Source organism: Chiloscyllium punctatum, chromosome 1, assembly GCF_047496795.1.
Source record: "Chiloscyllium punctatum isolate Juve2018m chromosome 1, sChiPun1.3, whole genome shotgun sequence".
NCBI classification, from domain to species: domain Eukaryota; kingdom Metazoa; phylum Chordata; class Chondrichthyes; order Orectolobiformes; family Hemiscylliidae; genus Chiloscyllium; species Chiloscyllium punctatum.
Window position 1 is genome coordinate 74,534,575 of NC_092739.1, and position 17,115 is coordinate 74,551,689.

The window sequence follows — 17,115 nt, forward strand, 5'->3', positions numbered from 1 at the left end:
GAAGACTGATGCAAAGTACCTATTAAGTTCCTCAGCCATTTCCTTGTTCCTCATTATTAATCCGCCAGCCTCATTTTTCAATAGTCCAATGTCCACTCTTGCCCCTCTCACTTTTCATGTATCTAAAGAAACTTTGACAATCTTCTTTGATATTACTAGCCAGCCTACCCCCATTTCATCTTCTCCCACTACTGCTTTTTCAGTTGTCCTTCACTGGATTTTAAAGGCTGCTCAATCCTCTCACTTCCCACTAATCTTCACCACAGCTGTCTTATTCTACCCTTAGACTGTTTCTTCTTTCTTGGGATGAATTTCTGCTGTGCCTCCTGAATTACCCCCAGAAACTCCTGCCGTTGTCATTATAAACTGTGCTGAAGAGTAACTAATTCAAGGAACTATTTTATATTTCAGACACATTTTCAGAACTTAGCCAATTTTCTGTGACAATGAATGCGAGAATCAACACCAACCATTATCTACAAATAAAGCAGAGCAGAGGAAAAAGGGATTACTTCTTCACACCATAAAATGGGCACTTGTGTATTTGTAAACCAGTTTTTGTTTTATATCATACTGGATTTCATATTATTTATAGCCGAGGAAAAAATAGTGATTTTTATGGAATACTTTTCATGACCACCAACCCACTTTACAGCCAATGAAGATTTTTTTTTAAAGGGTATTCACTATTACAATTTACCAACACAGGAGTCATTTTGCAGAGAATAAAATTCAACAAAGAGCACCGTGATAAGAAGTTTTGCGATGCTGACTGAAGCAGAAATATTGACTTTGCCTACTAGAAATAACTCCCTACTCTTCAAAATTATCCTCTGATTTTTCACATCCATCCAAACAAGCAGATAGGGTCTTGGTTAAAAGACAACATCTTTGCCAGCACAGCACTCACTTGGAATGACATAGGAGCATCTGCTTTGTTTTTTGGCTCAAGCCTTGGAAAGAGTTTTGAACCTGGAATTTTTAAAAAGGTAAGCATGCCAGCAAATAAGTCCTAGATGACAAACTGTAACCATTATAGAAATTTGAAAGCATACTAGAGCTGGTTGGATTATTGCAGTTTCTCTGCAGCAGATGCAATGATACAGGACTGAATTACAACAGCACCAGGAACCTGAAACGAGACTGAGATATCTTGCATGCTAACTGTGAACAAAATAATTTAGAACATAACATATTGATTTTAAAAAAGGGGGCAAAACCATAATATTGAAAGCAGGACATTGTAGACAGCAAACAATCTTAAACAAAAAAAATGTTAGGGAGATAAATGGTATGCGCACACATACTTGACTTCCCGCAGGGACAAGCCCTGTAACCTGATCGAGGACAATTTCCACAAGTCCCATGGTGGCAGACCTGCTCACATGTATGATTGCCACAAGATAGAGTTCTTCCACACACCTAAAAGCAATAAATTTATAAATTACATAAACAATTTTACTGAAATCTAAATCCTCAAAATTATTTATGTTAACATTGTGAGTCACTTCAGTACATGTTGACAAGACGTTCCTTCAACAGCACCTTCCAAATCACTGATCTTTACTGCCTTGGAGGACAAGGGCAGAGGTGTGGGATCACAGCTCCCTTCGAGATCCCCCAAGTGCACCATCCTAGCCAAAAACTATAATTGTTGCTCCTTCACTGTGGTCAAAAGTCCTGTAATGTTTCATCCTATCAGCACTGTGCAACACCCACTGCATGACCAATAATTGCTGGCCCAGACAGCAATGCTGACAACCCTTCCACAAATGTAAAAAAAACCTGGATAAATTAAGAAAAGCGCACAAAATAGAAACCAGTAAGCTAATCTACAACAATGAACAGCAGATGCTGTAAATCACAAGATAGCTGGAAAAACTCAGTGGGCATCTGAGGAGAGAAAGCAGAGTTGACATTTTGGGTCCAGTGAATCTTTGAGAGAACTATTCGTTAAATTCTGGCACAACAGTGAACACATGTCTGGGTCAGAGATGTGATGCTGGAACCCGTCTGAAGTAACCAGCCCAACTATACAGGATGCTGAAAGAAATAGTCTAAAGAAAACACTCAAAATTCAAGGAAGTGGAAGAGCGCACAGAGACGTGGGGGAAGAGGGGTGTGTTGGGGGAGTTTTAGAGGGTGGTGGGGGGGAAAAAAAAGAGAGTGGTGAGTTGCGGGGACAGGGAGTATGAGGAGAGCAAGAAAAACATGGATGAGAGGTCATGTAAAATAAAGGCAGCATGTTTCAAACCTTTCAGCAATGGCATATTCAGCTAACAATATTACTTGTAGAATTATAAACTTTGAAGTGGACAGTACAAACTCCAGAAGGACACATACAATTTGGTGGAGCAGGCAGATAATTGGGCAGATGAGCTTCAATGTAGAGAAGTGTTAAGTAATGCATTTTGGTAGAAAAACTTTGATAGACAATACAAAATATGGGTACAATTCTAATGGGGTGTGCAGAAGCAGAGGGACACAAGTATAAATGTACACAGAAAGTGGCAGATAGGTTGAGAAACCATTAAGGTTACAGCATCCTCCACTTTACTCATAGGGTCATATTGAGTAGAGGGATAGACAAGTTACACTGCAGCTTTATTGATCTTTATTTAGGCCACACTCAGAATATTGCACACAGTTCTGGTCACCACACTACCAGAAGGATGTGGATGCTTTGGAAAGGGTATAGAAAAGGTTTACCAGGATATTGCTTGGTATGGGGATTTTAGCTATGAAGTAAGGTTGGATAGACTGGGTTTGTTTTCACTGGGACACAGAAGGTTGAGGGTGATCTGCTAGAAGTTTATAAGATTGTGAATGGCTTGGTTGAATGGAAAGTATGAGTTTCTCTCCCCCCAGGGTAAGCAGTCAATTACTAGGGGACAAAGATTCAAGGTGCAAGAAACGAAGGTTAAGAGATGCGTGAGGCAAGTTTTTCCACACAAAAGAAGGTGAGTGACTGGAACACATTGTCAGAGGTAATGGAAGCAGACACAATAGCAGTATTCAAGAATCACCTGGACAAATACATGAACACTGCCATAGAGGGATATGGATCCTGCAAGTGAAGCCAACTTTGGTATTGAAGGGCAAAATGTATCAGCGTAGGCTTGGGAGGGCTGAAGGGCCTGTTCCTGTACTGTATTGTTCTTTCTTTCTTTAGTATAAGAGCAAGAAGGTGGTGTTTAATTTATACAAGATAGACCTTAGCTGCAGTATTGTATACAGTTGTGGGCACCATATTACTGTATAGGAAGAATGTGAACACACTGAGAAGTGCAAAGGATGCTTACAAGAATAGCTTCAAAAGCTGAGGAAGTTCATCTATGAGGACAGATTGAAGAAGGTGAGACTGTTCTTCGAGAAAAAGGCAGAGAGGAGAACAGATCAAACAGATGTTTTTAAAATCATGAATGAGTTGGATATAGTAGATAGAGAGAAATTGTTCCCATTTAGAGTAGGAACAAGAACTAAAGGGCATAGATTTAAAGTGATCTATAAAAGAAGCAAGACTGAAGTGAGGAAAAGCTTTATTTGATGTCACTTCAGCATCAGAGATTCAATTGGAGATGTTTAGCTATGAAGCACATGACTTGTGAATCAACAGCCTTATTTTTAACCTCCAGAGAACCATGATTTCCAACTTGCACTTCTCCCTCAACCAATTTGGTTGCACATTTTAGAAATATTGACCATTCCATCAAAATGTCTTCAGTAACTTTAATTAAAATTGGCACTTTGCACATTAAGAACCTGCAGCCCCCAGGAGGTAAAAATAAATAGTTAGAAGCTGCATATTATAAAAACTTTTTCTAAAGTTTGCAACTGCATAACACAAGTTCTGAACTGATTATTTGTACATAATATTCACATCCCTCAGCAATGTTACTCTCATATTAGTAAGTAGTTTTGGATTATCAACAAGTTTGCAATTGACTCAGTGGGGTCTTATCAGCTTCTGATCAATATCTGCTTTTAATTTCCAACAACTGATTATGGGTCAATTGTCAGAAGGATCACTATTAAAATCACTAATTCATCTGATCTACCGAGCTAATCTATTGTTATTTCAGGTTACCTTTTCACACTGCCATTGTGGTCTAGCACACAGCCGCTCAGCTGTTTCTTTCCCACACAAACATCGTTGTCTGCTAACACGAGGACATTCTGGGCAATTACCTAAGAACAAAAATTAACCCAGTTATAGACAATTTTGAATATATTTCTAAACTCAAACAAAAGCATATATAATATATATATATATATAGTTCAAACAAACTGGATCATGGTATAGTACTCTGTTTTTCTGCATATCAGAGAGGTCATTGCCTAATTTTGATCACTTAGTCGTTCTCTCAAAAGTTCTCCTTTAAATCCTTTAACGAGACTTTGAAAGCTACACTCTGCCGATGGGGCAAGTAAGCTGAAAATCAGTAAAATATGTGTATGCTAAGAAACTGCTGAATTCTATCACACTGAGTTTTTATTCAAGACTTCCAGCATCCAGATTATTTTGTTTCATAAATTATGAAATTTTAGATGAGACAAATGCAGATCATGTGATGCAATACAGAATAGTGTACTCTCACTAATTCTGAAACCAAATAGACAGAATTATCAGCACTTCAGGGTTTCGGATATCAGACATGAAACAGAAGTAACAGATATTTTCATTCTCCAGAACAATTCTACTAGGGGGCATGGTAGAACAACTTTTCCAGTGGCATCAAATCCCAAAACTGCAAAAAAAAAGTTTAAGTCAAGCAACCATGAAAAGTTAAATGCAGTACTAAACTAGATTCATCATCATTGTGTTCCACAGATATAATAAAAGAATTTAAAGAAAGCTAATAGCTGCCAATTGTTCATATTTAGCAAAGTATATATCAGGAGGATTTAACCCGAGTTTTATTTTTCATTCCAGGTTTTAATAGGCATCCCAAGATTGCAAGGGGAATTGAATGGTATAACAGACTACCTCATCTTTTCACCACACAGAATTGGTTTCAAATCCAGCCTACTCATCTGGAATGAAAATAGAACCATAGGTTTTACTAATCCAAAAAATTGATTTCTAATAAGTAAAGTCATTCAGAAAACTGCACAATGGTACAGAAATTTGATGGTAACACTGAATCTAGAGAAGACTTATGACGACTTGACCAGACATCAAGCTGTGATACTAATTCAACACACCTACACTGACATCTCTGATCTTGAATAATTTGAATGAAAACTTGGCAAAATACTGCTGATAACGGAAATACGAAATAAAACAAAACATTGCTGGAAATTTTTACTATGTCTGGCAAGACCGTATATATGAAAACTATGACTGTTATTTTGTTTCACAACAGACATCAAGGTATGACTTGAAAGATTTGGAAAAAAAAAATCTTGTAGTGCCTTGGATTTCTAATGTAAATTCATTTGCAGGTTTTAAGGCAGGATGGTATCACATTCACCTATAGAGTTAAAGTTAATGGAGTTATGTCAATTTAGCTCATCGTGGTTTAAACTACAGAAAATTTGACAGTGTTCCTTGCTGCATTTAAAATCTGACTTCAAAAAAAATTTTAAAATTACATAAACGCTCCAAACATTTGTCTTTTTAGAATATAAGAGAGAGAACAGAAGCAAGTAAAATGAAAAAGTGAAAAATTATCAAAATCATTACTTTACACATATGTTCTATTTGGTATAGGTAAGACAGAAACACATTAGAAATCAATAGTACCATTTTCTCTCACCAAGTATGTTCCTCGTAGTTAATTTCAAAATACAATTAACCCCAAATGCAAGCAAAATGTAACACTTGTACAATGTCCATATTGTGGAGCCTGTTGGACTATAATCTGATGTTCTGAGAGAGTTTCAACAATGCCTATACGATCCTTCATCCTGCTTCTTAACTCACTTGCTCGAATCTTAATAACTGAACCAACCTGTATGACATGGATTTTCACACTTATGCTGCCCACAAGTTAAGAGCTGGTTGCACGGCTGTTGACAGGACCACCCCTTAGCACTGCAGCGTCGGGAGACTGGTTTAGCTTTTTTACAGTAACAGGTTATGGCGACCATCTTTGGACAAGGTGGGCAAGGACCTAAATTAGAAACACGAACCTTGTTAGACTCATTGTATAGCTTATTAATGTTGAGTAGAACAATGTTAATTCTAAATCACTTTACCAGGATGGCATAAAAGAAGACACTTATGTCCACATAAAGGCTTGAATCCTTTGTCACAGACTTGGCCACAGGAATGAGGTACCAACCAAGGGTCTGGTGGGGGATCTTCAACCTTTCCACAGTAACAGTAGTATCTTGTTGGAGTTTGAGACTGTTCATATGGGTGCCTGCATTTAGGACTGGACAGACCAAATAGCAAAATAATTTTGTTGGAGTACCAGAATTATTAATTGTATTTGCCTAAAGTTAAATTTTATTGTATTATACATTTCTTTTGGCGCTATGTGTTTGCCAAAAAGGCTACAATTGGCAATTCTAAAATAAGTTTGCATGTTGAATTCAACATAACAGCAAAGAGAGTTATTAACATTTATGACATGTAGAAAGATTAATAGGTTAACAAAATAGTGTCCTCAAAAACCTTCATTTATACCCTTAAGTCATTTTTTTTTTAAAAAGTCACAAATGAGTCAACAATCAAACATTAATTGGTTAACTTAACAGTCTGTAAATATATGATAGCCACCTGTGAACAGCTTCCTACATTCGTGGGCACTTTCCCAGACAGTGACATAATTGCCTTACTCAAAATTTCCATTCCTGCTTTTTGTTGAACACTTGAAAAACACCTTTTTCTCTACCCCATTAGATAAGATTGCATTAGGTCATTCATGATGGAATTGCTTCCATGACCTTGGGAATCTGTGCTTGCAGGGTAAGAAACCATAACAATTTGGAGATGCCGGTGTTGGACTGGAGTGTACAAAGTTAAAAATCATACAACACCAGGTTATAGTCCAACAGGTTTAATTGGATCACCTGAAGGAGCGGCGCTCCAAAAGCTAGTGCTTCCAATTAAACCTGTTGGACTATAACCTGGTGTTGTGTGATTTATAACAATTTAAGGTTGTGTTACTTTGTTACAGTTATATGTCCGGCCTCTATTAATATACCTACTGATTATCTCTGTTTAAATTAACTCATAATCTACGCTTACTACTTACTTCAAACATTCTTGGCTGGTTTCAAAGCATCCAGTACCTGATTTCAAAAAGCATCTACTGTGTTAGTCTCAAAGTGGTTTACTGTAGTCACATTAGCTTACTAATCCTCTACTTCCTGACCCAAAGACCGCAATCAATAAGAACAGCCAACAAACCCCCTCCACAATGATCCTCAACACCAGAACCCACGAAGCTGCATACTCACCCCTTACTATACTCCTTATACACTCAACTGTGCAGCCAAATTCAGCTCGATCTCCATTTGGAAGTTTGCTAATGACACCACAGTAGTGAGTTGGATTTCAAACAATGAGTCAGAGTACAGGAAAGAAATAAACAGCTTAATGGCATGGTGTAAAGAGAACAATCCCTCCCTCAACATCAGCAAAATGAAGGAGCTGGTCATTGGCTTCAAGAAGTGGAGTGGAGGACATGCCCCTGTCTGTATCAATGGTGCTGAGGTGGAGGTGGTGAAAAGCTTCAAGCTCAGAGGACAAAATATCACCAACAACTATCCTAGTCCAGCCACATAGATGCTGCAGTTAGGAAAACAAACCAATGCCTCTACTCCCTCAGAAGGTTCTAGAAATTCGGCATGTCCACAATGATTCTGACCAGTTTTTATAGAAGCATCACAGCAAGTATCCTACTCAGATACATCACAACTTAGTATGGTAACTGCTCTACCCAAGACTGCAAGAAATTAAAGAGATTTGTGAACTAGCCCAGTTCATCATGAAAACCAGCTTTCCTTCCACTGATTCCATCTATATTTCCTGTTGTCTCAGGAAAGCAGCTATCATAATCAAAGCCCCCTCTCACCATTGTTATACTCTCTTCCATCAGGCAGAAGATATAAGATATTTAAGAATAGCTTCTTTCCCATTGTTATCTGACTTATGAACAGACTTCCCATATATTAGAGTTGACCTTTCTCTGCACCTTCTCTGTAACCGTAACATATATTCTGCATTCTGTTTGGTTATGCCACATACTTACTTGATATGATTTGTCTGGTTGGCAGGCAAAATGATACTTTTCACTGTAGTTTGATACATGTGACAATAATGAATCAAATCAAAGTAATAATCAAACCATAGGAATGGTTAGGTTATTCTAAAACTATTAGCTTACTTAAAACTTCTAAAACTACTAACACCTACATCAAAGGTGTCTCAAAACTCCCTGAAATGTGAAGCAATCAAATTTCAAAAATAATCTTTCAAAGTGATTGCAGTTGACATATTCATTTTTAGTTGACCTGACATACCTATACATAGATTATTAAAATTCTGCACCATCATGCATGTAACAAGTGAATAGTTACATCATGAACTAAATCAGAATAGTTTTATAAGAGTTAAATCTCCAAGCAGGATTACTAAACAATTATTATCCAGTCATCAGGAGGGGTCCAGAGAGACGTTTAGAAAATGCTTAAGACAAGTTTTGTCATAAGGTAAAGACAGTACCTTTTTATTTTTCTGTATTTTCATTGTGGACTGAAATGGGAAAATATCTATTCTGAAAAACAAAGACTGCAGCAGGATTTTGAATTGCAGGTAACTGAAACTCATTGTAAGCATTGTTTACACAATTGCTGATTCAAACGGTGTAGAAAGTGGTGCAAACGAGCTGGGTACAAGTTGTGTACAAATTGAGATTCAGTTGGCAACAAAGTGTTGATTTCCTGTGTGGACTAGTGACCAGTTATCATTGACAGAGACCCTCCTCTTTCCAACAACTATGTGATTGGTTCTTTAGTTGATGAACAGCTTGGGGCTATGAAAAATGATAAAGAAAAGCTATTCCACCTCCACCAGCTCAGGAGCTCTCCTGTCTTCTGCTGTAAAAGCCAGGTGGAGCCTAAAGAAAATCAGTTCATCTTTCCTTCAGCTGTTGTTATAGGTTTGGACTTTAAATTATGAAGTCAGAGACATTTAATAAAAGTGCGACTCAGCCACCTTGTGGTTCCTGCAAACTACTGAAGACACCTGGAGAAGAAAGACCAGGAACCAGCATGCTGATCAGCACATCCATGAACAGAAACCACTGAATTGCTTAGACAGTCATGCCTCTATCCATTACATCCATGTCGTTTTTTTGAGAGAGCACACACGTCAGAGATTAAACTAGTAGGAGTTACGCCTTGATGCTTCATAATTGTTTATCCGTAACTAGAATGATTTTGTTTACAGTAAATAGTAATTATAGAACCGTAGAATCCCTAGTGTGGAAACAGGTCATTTGGCCCAACAAATCCTCACCAACCCTCCGAAGAATATCCCACCCAGACCCATTCCCCAACTCGATTACTCGACATTGCTCTTGACTAATGCACCTAGCCTACACATCCCTGAGCACTATAAGCCTGAACACTATGGGCAATTTAGCATGGCCAATTCACCTAACCTGCATATCTACAAAGATGCAAATGCCGACATAAATGCACATATGTGTCTTCCGGGTGAATTTGCATATTTCTATTTGCAGATACATTCTATTTTATTCAAAAAGCACCAATCTGGAGGCAGTCAGTCTATGTGACATGTAATAAACTCCTACTGTTATGACACAGCAGTGAACCCCTCTGCTAATTAAACCAAACACCCAGAAAAGCTCACCTCGCCTCAATCTCTTGAAGAATGAGCAACAGAGAACTCCCAAATTCCAGTGAAGAAAACAAAATCAATTTATTCTTTAACTCTAAAAGTGAACATTAAACAATAACTATTGACAACTCGAAGCCTTCTTTCTCCTAACTGCTTGCTATCTATCTCCAACTCGATAACAAAATACTGTTCCCATAAATGACCCTATTAAAATTACATCAACTTAATTTTCAAAACCCTACAGCTGCTGCCGTCTCAGTGCCTGTCTTCCTCTGGCTGTAGATCTCCCTGAGTTGTCTTTTGCTGCAAAGATGTTTCATGTGAAAAGGTACCTTTCTTGTACAGAAGTGCAGAAATTTGGTCAATGCATTCAGTCAACCAAAGTGTACTCTTTAAAATCTTTACTTTTTGTGATAACTCTCAGAATAGTGGGGCTTGATTTACAGTGAAGAGGAGTTAGAATTTATCTTTGAAAGAGAAAGCAATGAACATGTATTTAATGTGCTCCAGTTGAAAACAAATATCTACAGCTTACCATGGCCAGGGATGATATTTTCTTCCAAAGTCATCATCCAACACAGAAGATACAAGAAAAATGCTGTCTTTTGCCCATTTTTGGATACAAGAGATGTGAAAGATACAGTAACAACGGAAGCAACTCCAGATCTAAATGAGAAAAAAAATCTAATCTTAGGTGCATTACAAATTAATGCTTACTTGAGAAATGTATTTCTAAAGTATATATTTAAAATAAGTTACTGTCTGTCTGTCATCCAATGAGCAGATCTAGTTTCAAAATTTCTAACTCCTATACAGTTCTGATGCCATTTTAAGTACTACCCTAATACCCTATTTCCTAAGGAATGGTTCAGTTAAAAAGGTCACAAAAAGATGTCATTGTTAAATTACATAACCCATGAACCAAGTTGGTGATAATGCAGAAAAAGAAAAATTAACTAATTGTAGGAGATAATAAATAAAACAAAAATCCTCATCATTGCTCCTCACTAGAATTAAGCTACTTAAAAACATTCCTAAATAAAAAAAGTGCATACATATTTGGCTGCTAGGACAACAATTTGGAAGAAACATTCAACATGTACCAAATGCCTTGCTTGAGGTGTGACTTGAATTAACAGTTTAGCATCAGAATAATTTAACATGCATTAACCAGAATCAATTTGCAGAGTATTCAACAAGAAAAGCAACATGATTGTGAAGCAACTGTTAGTGTAGGTGTTGGCAGAAAGTCAACTTTTGAAGATTCCCAAAATGGGGGGGGGGGCTTTGACTTCTATGTCTGGTTACCATCTTCATCTTTAGCCATGTAGAGTCTGCTCCATGTGAGCATGTATTAAAATCAGTGAACGTTTGCAGCTCCACCCATGTCAGCTGCTTGATCTCTTGAACTCAAGTTATAAAGGTAGTCATCTAATGTGGGGTGTAAAAGTGGAGGCTGTCTACAAACAAGAATATTGTACATCATGGCAGAAAAGTGGGTCAACCCACATACTGAGTATATGCAAAATATGAGCTTTCAAGCCAATTAAAAAAAAGTTCTCTCATTCACTCTATCATAATACCATAATGTTTTAAAGGTATGATACTATCACCTCTTATTTCTAAATTAAGCTCAATCTTAAATCTATCAAAAGGTTCATGTCTTACGGTATAACATTTAATGATGATCATTTAACTTGCGATATAGTTATTAGAAATTGAAAAATAACTAACAATATACAAATAACCAGAATTGTTAAGTACAGAATTATAATTCAGCTAGTGCAATACTTGATCAATTTGTAATAAGGAAAAAGCAACGCCCACATTAACCCTAAGCTAACACCATCAGATTCACCACAAGGTGGCATATACACTAAGTCTAAAATACTATTTTGTCAAAATGTCTTCAATACTTACAGCCTGATTCCTCTTCACTGAGGCTATGCAGATGAGACATGTTTGAGCTCCTGACTGAAATGCATCATTCAGATATTGTTTTGTACGTTCCAATTCTCTAGAAGAATCTTCACCTAGTATAAAGATTAATCCATATCAAATATTTTATAAATTTTGGATTTTTAATGCATGTCTACTTCCTAACAGTGTATGACATCCCACTCGCTTGCATATGTAAATGTAAATTTTTCTCCAACTTTAAGTTGTCATTTCTAATTTTAAGATGCAGCAAACAAACTCTAACAATAATCTTCCATACCAATATCAACAATTATAAATGTAAATACAAGTCAAAAGTTTCAAGCAGAAACAAATCTGAGACTGGAGCAAAGATCAGCAATATTCCATGATAATGAATGGACTGTCACTCTTTGCTGAAGTCAATGTGAAACTTAATTTTACACTATTCAAGCTTCAAAATTATGCTTTTTATTGCAGATGTACATACGTAAATCGGTCACTCACGTGGGTATTGTAAATTTAGACTCGTCTGCAACTTGCTTACAGAATTTTCAACTTGCTTCAATTCTTGCTCCAATAACATAGACTCTCCTACTCTTTGGATGCTCCCTGACTTGCTGTGTTTTTCCAGTGCCACACTTTTTGACTCCAATATATAGTTACAGATAAGAGGCCCACTCAAACTTTTACACAGCAACTTGCAAAAATTCTATAGTTTCTCAAGTCATCATCTTCTACATAATTTTTCCCAGTATTAAGCCTTGGCAGAGGTAAATGTATATGCTGGCCTCTGACAAGTTCATATCCTTAGGTACCACAACATGTGACCACATTGGCACACTCAAGGAAAAGTTCTAGAGGCATGCGTTGGACCTTATAAAGATGGTGAATGTAAAATTAAAAGGATTCATCTTCACTGCCTACATGCATATACAGGTTGTCCAAGACATGGAAAGTGATGTCCCTCGATGCACTATTTTGTCTTTGACCGGTTCTGTGACATGAATTAGCTAATGGTTGGGCAAGCTACTACAACTATTTTTAAATCAGTTTTCCCCTTTTTATTGTGAAGGATCTTCATTTTTTGTGAAAACCATACAAGACCTACATATCAGTAGCAATACCATGTCCATGTGCTCTTTCAACATTGCCAGCTTATTCCCTAACATTCCACTCAAGGAAGCCACTGGAGTTTGCACTAGGTCACTGCATCACGGCAAAACACATCTACCACTGGTGCCTGAACGGTTTTTCTTTGAATTCATCAACGTACCCACACATGCAATTGAGTTATGTTTCAACAACACATATACCCAAACAGCCAGAATTGCCTTTAGGCCTAGCTCTAGCGAATATATTCACTAATTTCCATGAGCAGAATGTATTTAAGAATGACCACTAATCTCTCACTCCTGGTGTACTTGGGACAACTAGATAAAAAGTTTACAACATTCAAATAGGTAGATGAAAAGAATTTTCTCACAAACCTTAGGCTCCATCCTGCACACAAATTAATCTCGGAAATGAAGCAGTCAAACCAGTTCCCTTTCTTTAATGTGCTAATTGATAAATCACAACAATAGGGATTACTGCAGTTCCAAACATTAGTTCAATTTGCAACTTCATGAATAAGGCCCTAGCCTTCTACTTAATGACTAGGCTCAATCCCAAAATACAGCACATCTCTGCCACTGGATCAAATCATCACTTATTGAACATTGCATAGATCATACTACGGCTCTGATAGATATCCATTCCACCCATCATTACCCTAGAGGGAAAGCTACCTCAAAAACTTTAACGGATTATGCTAGTCATTTCACGCTGCTATTTTGCGATAAACACACTAATCGTTGCTGGATGCTGCTGTCAAGCTAAAAAGAAGTTCTTCCCATCACACAAATGAGATATTGGAACTTCAGTACTGTTGTGTCACCTGATACATAGGCTATACGGCCTAACAACTGCATTGCATCAAAAATAAACAAGGCCCTTTGACTGTTCACAAGAGGGAGCATGCTGACCATGCTCAACCAGCTCTTGCTTGTAAAACTCAGGGCATTGCATATAATAAATGCGATTTCTCTGCTGGACAGCATTTACTATATTATCCAGAATGCACTAAGATTTACACTGGAAACCAATCTAAGATTATCAGTCAATCTCACAGTGTTTCATTTGTTAGAAGCCAAATTTTATCACAAACAGGCCCACACGCCTGAGGAAAGGGCTACGAGGATAGCTAATCCATACTCCATCATCATAGCAATATCCTGACCAGAGTCAATTTTTCCAGTTTGAATTTAAATTTTTAAACTAGGACATTTAAACAGTTCCTACCCACTTTCACGACAACTTTTATTCCACCAATCAGTACCCTCTTTTCATATCATACAAGTCATTTTTAATTTCTAAAGTTGATTTTCTTACATCTCACAGTATTAATGAGTGCAAGATAAAAAGCTTCAACTTCATGTTATTTTACATTCCGTACTTTCAAACAATTTACTTTTAAAAGAATGCCATGCGAGATAGGAGAAAGAGTAGACCCTTCAGATCCCTGTGCTTCCTCCACTATTCCAGATTATGGGTGATTATCTACTTTATATTCCCATGCTATCCCCATACACAGGGGAACCTCGATTATCTGAACGAGATGGATGGGCATTGTTTCGTTCGGATAATTGATTATTTGGTTAATCAACTCAATGCTTTTCCTCTGGGGTTCTAAGTTTTCAATTAAATCTGCTCCCCGTTCAGGAGACTAGCAGCAGCACAGCGTGCATGCACATGCGAGCCCTCGCACGGCTCCCCCCCACCCCCGCCGAACAGCCCCCAACACTGCCACCTGCACGGCCCCCATTTGGCCCCTCTCCAGGGCAGCCGGACTGGACACCAACAACAAGACTACTGCTGCTACTGCCTTTTTTTTGGGGGGGGGATCAGAATCTCCAAATAGCACGCACACGAACACACACACTACTTATTACTGTAACATTTTGACAGGTTCCACCTTTGCACTGTACAGGACAATGTTAGAGAGATTATCTGGGGAGGGGGGGGGGGGGCGTTGGTTTAGGGTATACGCCTATATAGAACTCGAAGGAAAGTGTGGGAACAGAGGGAGAGAGAGAAGGTGAGAGGGCAGTCATTCCAAGACTGTGTCTGCACACCCATCAGTCCAGGACTGTTCTCAGCAGCACTTTGAATCACTGTAAACTAAAGACGTAATCAGTGTTGACACGTTTTTGATGTAATGTTTCTGCCGGGACCTCAAGATTTCCTTTGGATAATCAGATTTTAAGATAATTGGTATTCAGATAATCGAGGCTCCTCTGTACCTTAATGTTATTAGTAACTACAAATCTTATCAATTCCTGGCCTGAAGTTAATTAATGAATGAACTTTTCCAGCCCCTGGGGTAGAGAATTCCAAGATACACCACCTTCAGTGAAGACTTCCTCCCAAATGGCTTGCCTTTGGGACTGAGACTGTGCCCTGGGATTCTAAATCTTAGAAGAAACAAGTCTCAGAACAGAAATGCAGAGACATTTCTTCAGCCAGAGAGTGGTGGGCCTGTGGAATTCATTGCCGCAGAGTGCAGTGGAGGCTGGGACACTAAATGCCTTCAAGGCAGAAATTGATAAATTCTTGATGTCACAAGGAATTAAGGGCTACAGGGAGAATGCAGGTAAGTGGAGTTGAAATGCCCAGCCATGATTGAATGGCGGAGTGGACTCGATGGGCCGATTGGCCTTGCTTCCGCTCCTATGCCTTATGGTCTTTCTGCATCTATTCACTCAATCCCTTTAAGGATTTTGTAAGTTTCTACGAAATCACCCTTCATTCTTCTAAAAGCCAATGAATACAGGCAAGGTCCTGTCAATATCTCGGCATGCAATAGTCCCCCATTCCATGAATTAGTCTGGCAAACTTCTCCTTCACTCCCTCAATGGCAAGTATATCCATCCTCAAACAAAAGGATCTAACTGTACAGTTCTCTAAATGCAATCTCACTAGCACTCTATACAATCGCAGCAAGACCTTTTTGTTATTGTGCTCAAACCCTCTTACCAAACAAATTAACATATTACTTGCCTTCAAAGTTGCTTGCAGAATAATGAAAAAGAACACTCCTCACCCTCTTTCTACCAAAATGGATAAACACACATTTACCTATATTATATTTTACCTGCTATGCTCTTAGCCCACAGATTCTAAATTCCCTTGAAACTTCTTTGCATCCTCCTCAAAACTCACATTCACACCAAACTTTGTATCATAACGCCAGGGACCCAGGTTCAATTCCTGCCCGGGCGACAGTCTGTGTGGAGTTTACATATTCTCCCAGCGTCTGTGTGGGTTTCCTCCAGGTGCTCTGGTTTCCTCCCACAATCCGAAAAAGTGCAGATTAGGTGAACTGGCCATGCTAAATTGAACTAGTATAGGTTATTAGTCAGGCATAAATGTACGGTAGTGGAATGGGTTTGGGTGGGTTAGTCTTCAGAGGGTTGATATGGACTTGTTGGGCTAAACGGCCTATTTCCACACTATAGGAATTCTAACTTCTAAATTCTCACTATAATCTGCCATTAACTGCCATATCCAAATCATTGATATGGACCATGTACAACTGGGGTCAGAGCACCGTTTCGTTAATCGCAGTCAGTCAACCTGAAAATAACCCATTTAATCTCATTCAGATTTCTGCCCCTTAGCCAATTCTCAAACCATGCTAGTCTATTAAGACCAAGCCCATTTGTTTTTATTTTATTCAGTTGATCAAAGAAATTCCAAAAGTCAAAATACACCATATCCACTGGTTCTCCCTTATCAAGTTCACTAGAAACATCCTCAAAAAACTGTTTGTCAAAGTTGGATTTCTCTTCATGAATCCAAATTGACTTTGCCCAAACAGCCTTTTTTTATATATAAACACCCACTGACCAAATCTTTTCTAATAGATTCCAGTATTTTCTCCACCAATGATATAATAGGTTTGTTGTTACACCGTTTGCTCAGTCCCTCCTTTCTTAAATAGTGGGATCCATACAACCTTCAAATGGGTCAACAATTTTGCAGAATGAAGAGAATTTTGAATGATCACCACTGGATTCATCAATTCTGTGGCCATCTCTTTCAACATTCCAAGTTTAAAGCAATCAGGTATCTGGGAATTTTCAAATTACGGTCTTATTACATTAATAGTAAAGCAAAGTGTATTGGAATCAATTTCTTTCGATTCCTCACTCTCTTAACACACTTGAAAGTGAATTACTTAACTGAGATCTCCTGGGTCATCCTTTGTAAAGGCAGGCAGAAAGCATTTATTTAGCTTCCCTATCATTTCTTTCCTAGGAAAAATTCTCCTGTCCTTG

At 38.1% G+C, this 17,115-nt stretch overlaps 1 protein-coding gene across 3 annotated transcripts in view; it reads right to left on the reverse strand.

The window, feature by feature from the left end:
- The window catches only part of nfxl1 (nuclear transcription factor, X-box binding-like 1), a 167,065-nt gene that overhangs the window by 130,038 nt on the left and 19,912 nt on the right, over nucleotides 1-17,115 (reverse strand). For all 3 annotated transcript variants that reach the window (XM_072568811.1, XM_072568801.1, XM_072568820.1), the window contains exons 3-8: nucleotides 11,738-11,850; nucleotides 10,353-10,483; nucleotides 6,202-6,380; nucleotides 5,955-6,116; nucleotides 4,088-4,188; nucleotides 1,308-1,422 (exon numbers count right to left, since the gene is read on the reverse strand). In XM_072568811.1, coding sequence (XP_072424912.1) covers nucleotides 1,308-1,422; nucleotides 4,088-4,188; nucleotides 5,955-6,116; nucleotides 6,202-6,380; nucleotides 10,353-10,483; nucleotides 11,738-11,850 — 801 coding nt within the window. The remainder of the gene's footprint in view (nucleotides 1-1,307; nucleotides 1,423-4,087; nucleotides 4,189-5,954; nucleotides 6,117-6,201; nucleotides 6,381-10,352; nucleotides 10,484-11,737; nucleotides 11,851-17,115) is intronic.